Source organism: Schistocerca cancellata, chromosome 3 (genome assembly GCF_023864275.1).
Source record: "Schistocerca cancellata isolate TAMUIC-IGC-003103 chromosome 3, iqSchCanc2.1, whole genome shotgun sequence".
NCBI classification, from domain to species: domain Eukaryota; kingdom Metazoa; phylum Arthropoda; class Insecta; order Orthoptera; family Acrididae; genus Schistocerca; species Schistocerca cancellata.
Genome location: NC_064628.1, coordinates 296,860,394 through 296,874,635, shown reverse-complemented (window position 1 = coordinate 296,874,635; position 14,242 = coordinate 296,860,394). Strand labels below are relative to the sequence as shown.

The 14,242-nt window shown below is 40.2% G+C and overlaps 1 protein-coding gene across 1 annotated transcript in view; it reads left to right on the top strand.

Moving 5' to 3' along the window:
* The window catches only part of LOC126176280 (pickpocket protein 19-like), a 177,390-nt gene that overhangs the window by 143,968 nt on the left and 19,180 nt on the right, over positions 1 to 14,242 (top strand). Inside the window, exon 9 of the mRNA XM_049923430.1 lies at positions 2,232 to 2,348. Within this exon, the coding sequence (XP_049779387.1) occupies positions 2,232 to 2,348 (117 nt within the window). The remainder of the gene's footprint in view (positions 1 to 2,231; positions 2,349 to 14,242) is intronic.

The window sequence follows — 14,242 nt, the reverse complement described above, 5'->3', positions numbered from 1 at the left end:
TCGATAAAAAAAAAGTTTCTTGCATAACAGGGAATCTTATAGGTCCAGCATTCTTGTCTGCAAAAATGGCTACTACAACAGCTGGAAAGCCAAATGTTGAGTATTTACTACATTAACTTTGAAATAAGGCCAAACCTTTCTTTTGCTTCCAACTGTGTAAGATGTGTTCACTTCAGTACTGCTTTTTCAAATGAATCTTGGGAGGGGAAAGCAGCAACATTTCCATTACTTATAAATCATAAGATGGGAGATTCTCAAAGCGTCTCTCTGCATGGACTGTAAAGAAAACAAAACCATAACATTTACGGTCAGTGTTAAAGACGTGTACACTTTAACGCAGTTTTTTTAAACGAAGTTTGAAAAAGCGAAATTTAGTGCACCAACTGTCAGAATTGATCGTAACTGGATTGAAACAGAACGGTCTAAACGGAACATTTGAAGCTAGCCACTTTAACGATGCGTTTTAACTGTGAAACAACACCGGCAATTATTTTTCTAAATAGTTGGTGAAACTAATGCTCAAAGTACGTTACTAGGAGAAAAAATTACACACAGGGCTTTGTATAACGGGACTGACTTTAACCATAAAGGAACATTGAATTTGTGACTCCCTATACATGAATTTTGATCCTGTTACAAAGTTAAGTTTATACTATGATTAGATCTTGCCTTTGATGCTTATAGATGATGAATTTTGTAATCTGTTTCAAGGTGCCGAGGTGTACTGCTCCCTATGATAGAGCTCACGTTCTGTTTCGAAGTTCTTCTCTGCGTACTACATTATTATTCCACGAGCTTTGCGGGACATAAAAAATATGTCTGAGGATAGTTATCACAGTTTAAAGCAGGGAATATCTACATTTTATCCTCTTCAATAGCCTTCTCGCTTCACAGCGCAGAACTGCCATACCATTCAGAGCACACAACACTTTTCACAGTAGAGCTGCGCTCGTAAGAGTGAGTAATATGCTTTTTCGCACGCGCGAGCGCCACCATGCAACGTGATTTCCGCATCCCAAATATGGACAAACGTTAATCTTCACTGGGATGAGATTCTATATACTGTTTTACAATCGTAAATACTTCGATATATTCTGCACAATTCCGCTACTACGATTCAAGTGAAAGGGAGCACTGTAAGAAATAACACCACAGTAACCACATTATGTAGCAAATACATTAAACAGCTTTACCAAAAATTAAAAAAAAGACACATCACCAGATCAATACAAATACCTGTTTCTATACGTATGTAGTGACAGTTGTTACGTAACACAGTTACAACAGTCGTGGGTTAACTTGCTTCAGGAGATGAAACAACAGCTTTATGACGCCCCTCCCAGACGAATCAGTGCATGCATCCGGGCCAGAGAGGGTGCAACGTGATAGTAATAAGTGGGCTCATAGTGCGAAGTTCTTTGTAAATTTGACTGTTTTGTAATCACTGTAATAACATCACATACCCTCTAAATCCGTGAATTTTCATTTATTATGGACGGAATCAGAATTTCTCTTTCATTTCCTCCCCCCCCCCCCTTTCTGCTTGCGCCGCGCGGGACAGCTGCGCGGCCTCTATGGCGTCTTGTTACGATCCGCGCGGCTCGAGTCCTCCCTCGGGCATGTGTGTGTATGTGGTCCTTCGCGTAAGTTAGTTTAAGTTCGATTAAGTAGTGTGTAAGCTTAGGGACCGATGACCACAGTAGTTTGGCCCCATAGGACCTTACCACAAATTTCCAAAAATTTCCTTCTGCGTGCGTGACTTGTTTTGTCAGATAGCATATGTTTAAAGTGATGCACTGAAATTTGTGCCACAGTCAACATGCGAATCTGGATTTCCAACTGGTAATGAGCAGCCGTCCTGGTCTTTTATTTCTTCACTAAGTACCCTTTCGGCCTGAACTCTTTGCCATTCGAATAGTAAGCAAGTGGGAAAAATATTCCCTTAAGAGGAAATGTACTTTTCCTGTAACTAAAATACTTCTTGAAGAACTAAATTATAACCGAAAAACTAAGTTTTTTGCAAAACTAAAATTCTTAGTGGAAAACTGAATCCCCGAATTAGAAAAGTATTTAATACTCTCTCTCATGAATCAGATATCCTATTAGAAGCTTGTGCTGTAACTTTTTACGTGTGGCATGTTCAGTTAAATTGTAAAGCTGTTCGTAAGATGTATTTGTATTGATGCGCTTTGTTTGTGACTGCATTGTTGTGCAGATATGTTCAACTACCTAAAACCTGGAAGCAACAATCCGTACTTTGACGAAGGCCGCGCGGGAATGGTGTGCACCTGCCCAGCAGAGTGCGACAGCCAGACGTACAGTGCCGAGTTGTACCCCAGCGAGCACAGGTACGTGGCTCAGCGTTAACAAATACATTACAGACTGCTGCCGTGAGACCGAAGAGAGCTACTGTCGCTGCGTCAAATGGTATATTTCCACATGTTACGTAATCTGAATGTCGTTCGGTCGTCGGCGTGAGTTAATGGACGAGTGTGCGTCGTGCATTCACGATCTGGCAGTCTTGCTCATCCTTAGAGTATACACCGAGTGGCATTACAGGGTCTCACGACATGATGGTCACTATTCCGTTAACCGTGCTGACTATTAACTACTCTCCTTTTCTCACAACAGTGTGTTTAAATTTTTGGTATGAAAAGAATATTACTTTCTCCAAAATGGTGTAAGTAATAAACGGACTGAAAAGTGTGACCACCTCATATTCAAACTCCGGAATATCCATGTCATGAGACGTATGGGATCTAAGTGATGCTCGATTACACAGGCGAACGATGGAAAAACTTTTTTATTGAATATATCTTATTCTTATGTTTTTTAGGGTGGGAAATCCAAATATGATACTTAAAAAACTGTATCACCCACCATTTCTTCACACTTTACAGTTAAATTTATTAATTTAAGCGATTTTTTAAAGAATTTAACAGCTTTTATATAGTTAAAATAATTTTAAAAGGAGGTGTAATGAACGTAGATGATGATCGTAGCGCTGCTGGAAAACATTTGCTGGCAAAAAAGGTCGATTATATTTTTGTGTTAACAGATGGTGGAAAACGTTTGCTGGCAAAAAAGGTCGATTATATTTTTGTGTTAACAGATGGTATTTTGTTTACTGTTAACCCAACCTCACTTTGCCGTTTCCTGTACATGTGCTCAGTACAATGTCTAATCGTGGTTGTAGAAACTCTGCTGATAGTTTTTGTCATATATGTGGTGAATTTGTGATTAAAAACACCAAAGAAGCCTTGCAGACTTTGTGAAAAAGGTTTATCTATCATACTTTTGATCTAAACTTGGTGATCAAGATAAATCTTGGGCCCCGCATAAGGTATGTTATGTGTGATGAAGATCTGAGAAAATGGTCCAAAAAGGAGAAAAAGCCTTTAGATTTGCTGTTCCTATGATACAGAGGGAGCCAAGAAATTATTCCGATGATTGCTACTTTTTCAGTGCTGATATTACTGGTCATAATTCGAAAAACAAGGAGGTAATAAGCTACCCTAACCTTCCGTCCGCCATCCGACCAGTAGGGCATGGTGTAGATTTGCTGGTTCCTGAACAACCAGATGATTTAAATTCTATTCAAACAGAAGTATTTTCTGATGTACAAGCTGATTTAGATGAACCAAATGAAGATGAATTCCATTGTAATACAGAAAGTCTAGAGCCCGAATTGTTTCTTCAGGCCGAGTTTAACGGTTTGGTTAGGGATTTGGGCTTAACAAAAGAAAAAGCTGAATTGCTTGGCCCTAGATTAAAAGAAAATAACTTATTGGCAGTTGTAACCAGCATATACATGTATAGAAAGAGAGAGCAGCAATTTTCCAAGTCTTTTCAACAAGAAGGTGATTTAGTGTACTGCTCAGACATTCCCAGTCTGATGAATGAGTTTGGTATTGAATACAAAAAGGAAGTCTGGAAGCTGTTAATTGATTCATCCAAAACTTGTTTAAAGACTGTTTTCTTACACAGTGGTAATATGCATGCACCTACACCTGTTGGACATTCTGTACATATGAAAGAAAGCTATGAAAACCTAGAAATAGTGCTAAAAATTGACTATTCTGCTCATGGTTGGATGATATGTGGCGATCTAAAAGTAACATGCATGCTCTTTGGCCAGCAAGGCGGCTTTAACAAATTTCCATGTTTCTTGTGTGAATGGGGCAGTGGGGCTAGGGATCAACACTGGTGCAGAAAGACCTGGCCAGTGAGGGAGTCTTTAAAACCTGCTGAGAACATTCTACGCAAAAATCTTGTAGATCCAAAAAACGTACTCCTACCACCTCTACATATAAAGTCAAGCCTAATGAAACAGCTTGTAAGGGCTTTGACTAAAAATGGACCATGTTTTAAGTATCTCTGCCAAAAATCCAAACCTTTCAGAAGCTAAACTAAAAGAAGGCATCTTTGTCGGACCTGACATTAGAAAATTGATGTTTGACGTTAACTTTGAATCCACAATGACCTTAAATAAGAAAGAAGTATAGGTATCATTCAAGCAAGTCGTTACAAAGTTCTTAGGACATGAAAAAGACCCAGAATATGTTTCTATTATAGCTACAATGTTAAAGAAGTTTAAAACTTTAGATGTTTAATGAACCTGAAAGTTCACATTTTGAACAGTCACCTTGATTACTTCCCTGACAATATGAAAGATGTTAGTGAGAAACAAGGAGAGCGTTTTCACCAGGACATTAAAGTGATGGAAAAACGCTACCAAGGCTACTGGAACGGGGTTGGGACAGTTGTGAGGAGGGACATTGGTGAGGAATGTAAATAAGTTATACAAAACTGAAACCAGTCACTTTTTTGAATAATTATGTTTTAGTCCATGAACCGGTTTTCGAACCTTTTCAAGTTCATCTTCAGATGGTTTCAGGAAGTTGCATCATTATTGCTAACATAATGCTGGGTGCTGGCTCTATGACAAAAAGATGGAACACACTTTAATGTATCGCCATGATTATAGCTTATCTGTCGATATGGATGTAAATTTAGTTTTTTACTTACTGCGACAGTATAGGCGGCTTTTTCCGCTTTGTGTCCATCTGTCTGCCTCCATTTTGATGTCCAGTTGTTGTATCACTACACACACTTCCACACAAACTACATTAATTACACTCTGACAGCGAGACCTTTCCAGCATCCAGCATGCGCTTTACAACTGTTGCTTGTAACAAAGATCTTGACGGAAAGATATGGCATAGTCCTACTTTGCACAGAGATGTAATTTGTTCTTCTTTACATGTATTAAGGTCGATATAAGGGCAAATATTTTAATCAGGCTGGCGATAACATGAGAGTACAAAAAAAAAAAAAAAAAAAACTACTACAAGAACAAACTTCAGGTGATCTGATATCTTATTTCTATTTGTATATTAAGTATAATACGGGCAGTTTATAGCATTTTTTACTTTTTTATCTGATTGGGATTAACATGGATATCCATGAATCAATGCTACAGAGTTATTGTATCTGCAGTGAGATGCAGCTGTCTGTTAGACTAGGACCTTTATATTTAAATTTAAATTAATAACTGACCTTCAGATGAACTGTTGACTTATTTCTGTTGTTATGTTAACATGATCTGGGGTATTAGCAAAAGTAGATTTTGTTTATTTTAGCTAAAGTTATAAGTATAAAAGTTATAGTGACTGTAATGGACTAAAGCTGTTTGTATGGCTGTACGCTTTATATTTAAAAACCATGAACAAAAGTTATTTAACTGATGGCTAAAATATTCTAACATTAAAGTGATTTGGAATATTGGTAAAGGCAGCTTCTGTTTGTTCCAGCTAGAAGTAATGTGTATAAAAGTACTGATTTATGTTAGCAGTAGAGGGCTTTAACATTTAGAAATATAGTACAGGTTTTATTCTGTGGTAGAATATTACATTGGCACCGGTGTAGTTAGGATGTAAGAAGAGGGAGGGTGGAGGTCGTTGAGGGGGGGGGGGGATGGAGAGGTGGTATAGGGTTCGTTGAATGGTTACTTGTTTTGAACTAGTAGATCTTCAAAGTTCTGAAGGAAAAATTTGTTTCTCAGTTCAGTTTGACCATTGAGTAGGTAGTCAGCTGCTGTATTTGTGTAGATAAATATTTTAGTTTCTTCAAGAAGGTCAAGTATTGTGCCTTTGTTGTCAAAATGGAGTATTTGGAGTTTCTCTTCTATGTTGTTTGCAGAATGATTGTGTTGGGCAAGATGTGCTTACAGTGCTTACAGAGCTTGTCACCATTCCTGCTCGCTACAGGATGTAGGAACTTCGCCTTCCAGGCGCTCTTTCCTGTGGTGTCAGTAAGTGAATAGTTAATCGTGCGTTAAATGAGAGCCTTCGTGCAAGATTTTGTGCTGACAACGTTATGATATTATCCCTGACGCCATGACGTCAGTTTCCTACATTTACTTGCTTGAACGCTCAGACCATCCAAGGTGTTGTGGTCACTTCCGTGTTTGCAGCTACTCCATCATTGTTTCCCATTTGCTGGTAGTCGCCTGGTTGTTGACCGATTTCTCTTGGCCTCTAGCGTTGCCAGGAAAGAACTTTAACATTTTTTAAATATCAGCCTTGAATACTATTTTAGGGTGCAACATTTGTAAGCCAGCTAAGCTTTGCAAGAGCCTTGAAAATGGTAAACCACTCCGCCTGATTGTCTGAGCATTCATTTACCTGTTCATACTTCGTACGGCATGTTCCCTTTTAGCTCATGAAAATTGCTATCCTGATCCTATTCCTTCTTCAGTTTTACACTCGTCAGTGAATCCTATTATTTCTTTCGTTAAGAACGACAGTATCAGCCGGAAGAGGCCAGTTTTCACGACAAACAGCAGCTTCTAATGTTTTTCTAGTCTTTCCAGTTTTAATTTCATTGTAATCATTCACTAGTTCCCATATGTTAATGATTATTGGTGTCAGGCCAGGGAGAGTGAAACACATTATTTTAGAGAGTTTTCATAGTAAAGGGGAGCTGCTGCTGAGTATCTGGAAATGAGATGCTGTTGAGAAGTATGCCTGCTTAGGTCCACATTACATTGTAAAAGATCTTTGTCAAATATCTTTTATAAAAGACGTTTTATTAAATCTTTGAAGTTGTACTAGTGTATTTCTACTATATCTTTCATGAAAGTTAGTGTGGTGCTAGCTTTCACAAAATATTTGTAAAAGTACTTTGACAATGCAATACAGGCCTTAGTCTTCGCAACAGGTCTTCATAACGTGCGAATATTCAGAAACACCCTGCGTACCCCTCTGTTTGCGAAATGCTGTCATGCCACGATACGAAATAAAAAGTGTAACGTCATGATATTCACATACTACACGTGCAATTCCAACTTACTCGCTGACTCGAGCTGTTCTCTTTGTTGCGAAGCCGCACTGCTAAGAATCCAGAATCATCCCCTCTGTATAGGTCGCAGAACGCCCTCAGCACATGCCCAAGAAGCTGTCAGTCCTGCCTCTTAGCTGAGTGCACTTTCAGCTTCACCGGTGGTGAAACCTATGAGGAGCGAAACGTGATAATCAAGGAAATCGGCACTACGTCTGCTGCCTCCGCCATCACAGTCTTTATGTGGCAATACATGTTAGAACGGGATTCCACTCCTCGCTTGAAGGAAAACTATTGTTTCATAATCTCATTTCTATCGCCTCCTTAAGGGCGTTGTCCCAATACCGAAACACGCCAGCAGTTAACTGCGTGCCCTCCTCTTTTGTCCAGTGTCTGCGACCTGCCGCTTTAATTCGCTAACTGCCTGAATGCAGGACCGAATTTCTACGAAAGTTAATGGGCCAGAAATATTCAGTTTAGGGACCAGACGAGCACTATCGCAAAATAGTTTCTATAGTTGATAATGACAAGTTTTTATAGTTGTATGTAGACTTGTTAACTGCATCTATAGTACATAAGCGTAGGTGGAGACGAAAATATTCCAAATGACGTAGACGATACTAATGATTCACCGTTTAAAGTCAGTTGTTTGTATAAGTATATAGCGGCCTATATACAGGGTGTACCATAAAGATATGGCCAAACTTTAGGAAACATTCCTCGCACGTAGAGAAATAAAATGTGTTATATGGACATGGCTCCAGAAACGCTTTATTTCCGTGTAGGGCTCATTTTCTACTCTTGTTAATAACCACGTTAAGTATGGGAAACACAACTGGTTTGAATCACAACTTAACAAACAGAACGCAAAAATCTGTGCCGAATAATTCAATGTTGGATGAAAAAAAAAAATTGTGACAGGGAAGAAATCGTGAAGGAGATCCCGTATGCTTCAGTTTTGGTCAACTCCATTTCATTGCCCGCCTGCTTAGTTGGGTGGTAACGTGCTCGCTTCCTATGTAAGCGGCCCCGGGTTCGATTCCCAGCTTGGTTGGAGATTTTCTCCGCTCTGGGGCTGGGTGTTGTGCTGTGCTCATCATCGTTTCATCCTCGTCACCAGCGCGCACTTGGTGGCCGAACTTCCCCGGATGGGGCCTCCCGGCCAACGATGCCATACGCTCATTTCCACTTTTTTTCAATTCATTATTATGGGCTATTAAGAGTCCTATTGCGCAATCATGCCATCAACAAAGAATTTCTGACAACATTTGGGCCGGCATTAGTGGTGACTATTTGTCAGGGTCTCATGTTGTTCCACCCAAGCTCGATAGAGGAACTTACCATTTTTTCTTAAAGAATTCCCTACCTGTTCTGCTAGAACACGTGCCTTTACGAGTGCGACGATGGAACTTCATTTCAGTGTTTATATGCGTAGCCTTCTAAATAACAGATTCCGTGACAGATGGATAGAAAGGGGTGACCAATTCCTTGGCCTCCACGCTCCCCAGGCCTAAGCCCACTACATTTTTATTTGTGGAGCATTTGAAAGAACTTGTGTACGGAACACCTGTACCCAAGACGTACAGAGCCTTTGTGCCTATATTGTGGAACGCTGTGATACAATGAGCAATGCTCCACGCATGCATCAGCGTGTCAGGGATTCAAAAATAGGTGTTGATGCATGTATCCCTGCTAACGGAAATCATTTTGAACATTTCATTTAAGAAAGTGTTTCAAAATGCGCTAACAATCTTTTCCTGTGCGTTCCCATAATTACTGCGTTGAAGAGTTTTAGAGACTGAGCTCTAACATGAAAATAAATCGTTTGCGGACCCATGTCCATATAACATATTTTCTTCCTCTACCTGTGATCAATGTTTCCTAAAAGGTTGGCCATACCTTTTTGTTATTCCCTGTACTTAAGCTAGCTGGCTGGCATCCCATTTCACATAGCGTTACTCAAATGTTCCGTGCAATACGCAAATAAAAGTTGAATAGCACAGTCTGCAGTTTCTATCTTCACATACGTCCAAAAACATTGACAAATGGGGCATGAAATTAGTAAATACTAGTTCCGACGTCGACCAGACCCGCAAAAATTACTCAGTCCTTGATATTTTTGCACTGTGGGACCGTATGCTGGGCAAAAACTCGATCATATTGAAAGATTCAGCCGCCATCCCCGAATTTCTCTTCACAGTGGGAAGTAAGAAGGTACTTAAAACATCAGTGTAGGCCTGTGCTGCGATATTGCCACGCTAAACAACAAGGTGTGCAAGCCCCCTCCATGCAAAACACGACCACAGCATAACACCACCGCCTCCGAGTTTCACTATTGGCACTATACACACTGGCAGATAACGTTCACCGGGCATTCGTTATATCCACACCATGCCATCGGATCGCCACATTGTGTACCGTGATTCGTCACTCCACACAACGTTTTTCCATTGTTCAATCGTCCAATGTTAACACTCCTTGCACCAAGTGAGGCATCATTTGGCATTTACCGGCGTGATGTGTGGCTTTCTAGCAGCCGCTCCACAATGAAATCCAAGTTTTCTCACTGCCTGCATAACTCTCATAGTACATGCAGTGGGTTCTGATACAGTTTGAATTCCTGTGTAATGGTCTGGGTAGATGTCTGCGTATAACACATTATGACTCTTTTCAACTGTCGGCGATCTCTGTCAGTCAACAGCCGAGATCGGTCTGTACGCTTTTGTGCTATACGTGTCCCTTCACGTTTCCACTTCACTTTCACATCGGAGGAATGTGCAAATCTCGCTTAAAGACGTATGACACAAATGACACCCTATCACCTGACCACTTTCGAAGTCCATGAGTTCAGCGGAGCGCCCCATTCTGCTCTCTCACGATGTCTAATGACTACAGAGGTCGCTGATATGGAGTACCTAGCAGTAGGTGGCAGCGCTATGCACCAAATATGAAAAACGTATGTTTTTGGGGGTGTCCGAATACTTTTGATCACATAGTTCAGTTTCATAGAAAGCGCGCTCAAACGCTGACTAGAATAAGACTAATCTCCGTACAGTTTAAGAGATTATCCCCTGCGAACGCCAAATCAAAAGTTTGTCACTTTTGTCACTTTCAATCATTTAGTTATTATTCTACACGTTAATAAGACAATGATTTAAGGAAACAATAAAACATACCTAAGTCTATTATAATAATGCTTGGTACATTGTTATTGTACCATTTTGCTGAGACAATTATTCTAGTTTACGAAATGTATCTAAACATTCCATACACAAGATATATTTGTTCATAAAAGGAGGGAAAAGTTCGCTTGATGCCTTCCTAGTAGATAGTCTCCACTCCTTAAAATATGTCCATGTAAGCATTGATCGGATGTGATTTAAACTCAGAGAAATTGCATCTACTGCAATTGACAGATACATACAAAATAAATTAATATGAGATCATAGTGATCCTCCATTGAACACGAAAGAGGTCAGAACATTATTGCAGGAGCAACTAAAAAAGGATGCCAAATTTAAAAGAAAGCAAAATCCCCATGTTGGCGAATACAGAAGCACGAAATTCAGTGCGATCTTCAATGCGAGATGCTTTTAATAGTTTCCACAATGAAACTCTGTCTCAAAATCTAGTAGGCACGAGAATCTGGTCGTATGTCAAGTATAGAAAGGGCAAGATGCACTCAATAACTTCACTGCGTGGTAGGAATGGTAATGTTACTGATGACAATGGCGCTAAAGCATTTTTGTGAAATTCCCTCACCAATGAAGACGAAGTAAATCTTCCATAATTCGAATCAAAAACAGCTTCCAACAAGAACAACTCAGAAGCAGCTTAAATCGTTTACTAAAGGCAGGGTCTCTGGTCAAGACTGTATACCACGTAGGTTCCTTTCAGAGTATGCTGATGCAATACCTCCACATTTAGCAGCCATATTCAATTACTCGTTAGTCGAAAGAAATACACCTAAGACTGAAACGTTTCACAGATCACACTATCACTCAACGAAGGAAACAGAAGTAATCCGCCGAATTACAGATCCATATCACTAACGGCGATTTGCAGCTGGATTTTGGAACATTATACATTTCCTCGAAGTCGACGATTTATTGAGACACAGGTAACAAGGATTCAGAAAATATCTTTATTGTGAAACAAAACTAGCTCTTTATTCTCACGAAGTAATGAATGCTATCGACAGGGGTTGTCAAATTGATTCCACGTTTTTATATTTCCAAAAGGCTTTCGACAGCGTTGCTCACAAGCGACTTCTAAACAAATTGCATGGCTATGGAGTAGCCTGTCAGTTGTGAGACTGGATTCGTGATTTCCTATCAGAAAGGTCACAGCTCGTAGTAACTGACGGAAAGTCGTCGAGTAAAACAGAAATAATATCTGGCGTTCGCCAAGGAAGTGTTACAGGCCCTCCGTTGTTGCTCATCCATAAATTACTTAGGAGAGGATCTGACAAGCCCTCTTAGATTGTTTGCAGATGATGCTGTCATTTACCGTTTTGTAAAGCCACCAGATGATCAAAACCGACTGTAAAATGATTTGGATAAGATGTCTATGTGGTGAGAAAAGTGGAAATTGACTTTGAATAATGAAAATGTGAAGTCACCCCCACGGCTACCAAAAGGAATCCACTAAATTTCGGTTACGCGATAAATCACACAAATCTAAAGGCTGTGAATTCAGCTTAGTAGTTAGCGATTACAATTCGGAATAATTTAAATTGGAAAGATCACATAGATAATGTTGTGGGGAAAGTGAACCAAAGACTGCGATTTACTGTCAGAAATCTTAGAAAATGAAACAGGGTTACTGAAGAGACTGCTTACGCTACACTTGCCAGCCCACTTCTGAAGGATTGCTGTGCGGTGTGGGACTTGCATCAGGGGGGGGGGGGGGGCTGCCTCAAAGGAGGGCGGCATTTCTTGTACGATCGTGAAATAGGGGAAAGAGTGCCACGGACATGATATGTGAACTGAGGCGACTATCATTAAAATGATGGAGCTTTTCGTTGCGGTAGGATCTCCTCATGACATTTAAATCACGAACGTTCTCCTCCGTATGCGAAAATATTTTGTTGGTTCCGACATAAACAGGGAGCAATCATCATAATAATAAAATAAGAGAGGGGCTCGCCTGAAAAGATTTAAGTGTTCGTTTCTCCCGCGCGCTGTTATATTGGAACGTGAGAGAAGTACCTTAAAGGTGGTTCGATTACTCTCGGCCAGGCACTTAAATGAATTGCAGAGTAGTCATGTACATGTAGATGTATATATTACAGTAGGGTTCCGAAAAAAATGGAAATAAGGTAAACTATTTTACATGCTACGGTGTGTGTATTAAACGGTTCGTAAATATGGTTCACTGAAGTGAAGTGAAAGGAAGACAAGGATTTCTGGTTAGATGAGTGTCTGGTAATATCAACAGCAGCAGAAAATGTTATAATAGGTGTAGGATTCGTTATGAATAGGAAGGTACGGCAGAGGGTGTGTTACTGTGAACAGTTCAGAATCGACAGCAGACCAACACCGACAACGATAGTTCAGGTATACATGCCGACGTCGCAAGCTGAAGATGAACAGATAGAGAAAGTGTATGAGGATATTGAAAGGGTAATGCAGTATGTAAAGGGGGACGAAAATCTAATAGTCATGGGCGACTGGAATGCAGTTGTAGGGGAAGGAGTAGAAGGAAACGTTACAGGAGAATATGGGCTTGGGACAAGGAATGAAAGAGGAGAAAGACTAATTGAGTTCTGTAACAAGTTTCAGCTAGTAATACCGAATACCCTGTTCAAGAATCACAAGAGGAAGAGATATACTTGGAAAAGGCCGGGAGATACGGGAAGATTTCAATTAGATTACATCATGGTCAGACAGAGATTCCGAAATCAGATACTGGATTGTAAGGCGTACCCAGGAGCAGATATAGACTCAGATCACAATATAGTAGTGATGAAGAGTAGTCTGAAGTTCAAGACACTAGTCAGGAAGAATCAATAAGCAAAGAAGTGGGATACGGAAGTACTAAGGAATGACGAGATACGTTTGAAGTTCTCTAACGCTATAGATACAGCAATAAGGAATAGCGCAGTAGGCAGTACAGTTGGAGAGGAATGGACATCTCTAAAAAGGGCCATCACAGAAGTTGGGAAGGAAAACATAGGTACAAAGAAGGTAACTGCGAAGAAACCATGAGCCGGTCGAAGTGGCCGAGCGGTTCTAGGCGCGACCGCTACGGTCAGCATATAACGATATTTTTAGTAGAAGAGAATAGTCGACCCATCATTAACATAGAATGAGAAAAGTAATGGACCCAGTACTGTTTCCTGTGGGTCATCTGTTATTACATCCCTTCATTGTGTCCTTCCTGTTCCAGTCATTACACACTATTGACAAGATGTAAGGTATGAGTGTAACAACTGTACAGCACTTAAAGGAAAATTTTGAGTTGTCAGTTAAGCAGGTACGACTTGGCAAACAAATGGTAATGAGATGGGGAGCTATTAATATCAATGGGGGCTACTCTGGCAAGAAGGTAGAGCTGGCAGAGGCTGCAAGTAAGATGGGGCTGGAAGTTTTAGCTGTTAGTGACATTCGGGTAAGGGGTGAGAAAGAAGAGGAAGTGGGAGAATACAAGGTCTACCTGTCAGGAGTCAAAGCAGGAATAGCACAATAGGGTGTAGGGCTTTACATCAGGAAAAAAATGGAATCCAGCGTAGTTGCAATAAGGTATGTAAACGAACGACTGATGTGGATAGATCTGACAGTGTCTAGCAAGAAAATTAGGATTGTGTCAGTATATTCGCAATGTGAAGGGACAGATCAAGGTAAGATATCCTTTTAAAATTCTCTTAATTTGGGAGGGCTGTTATCAGAATAAGGAAGGA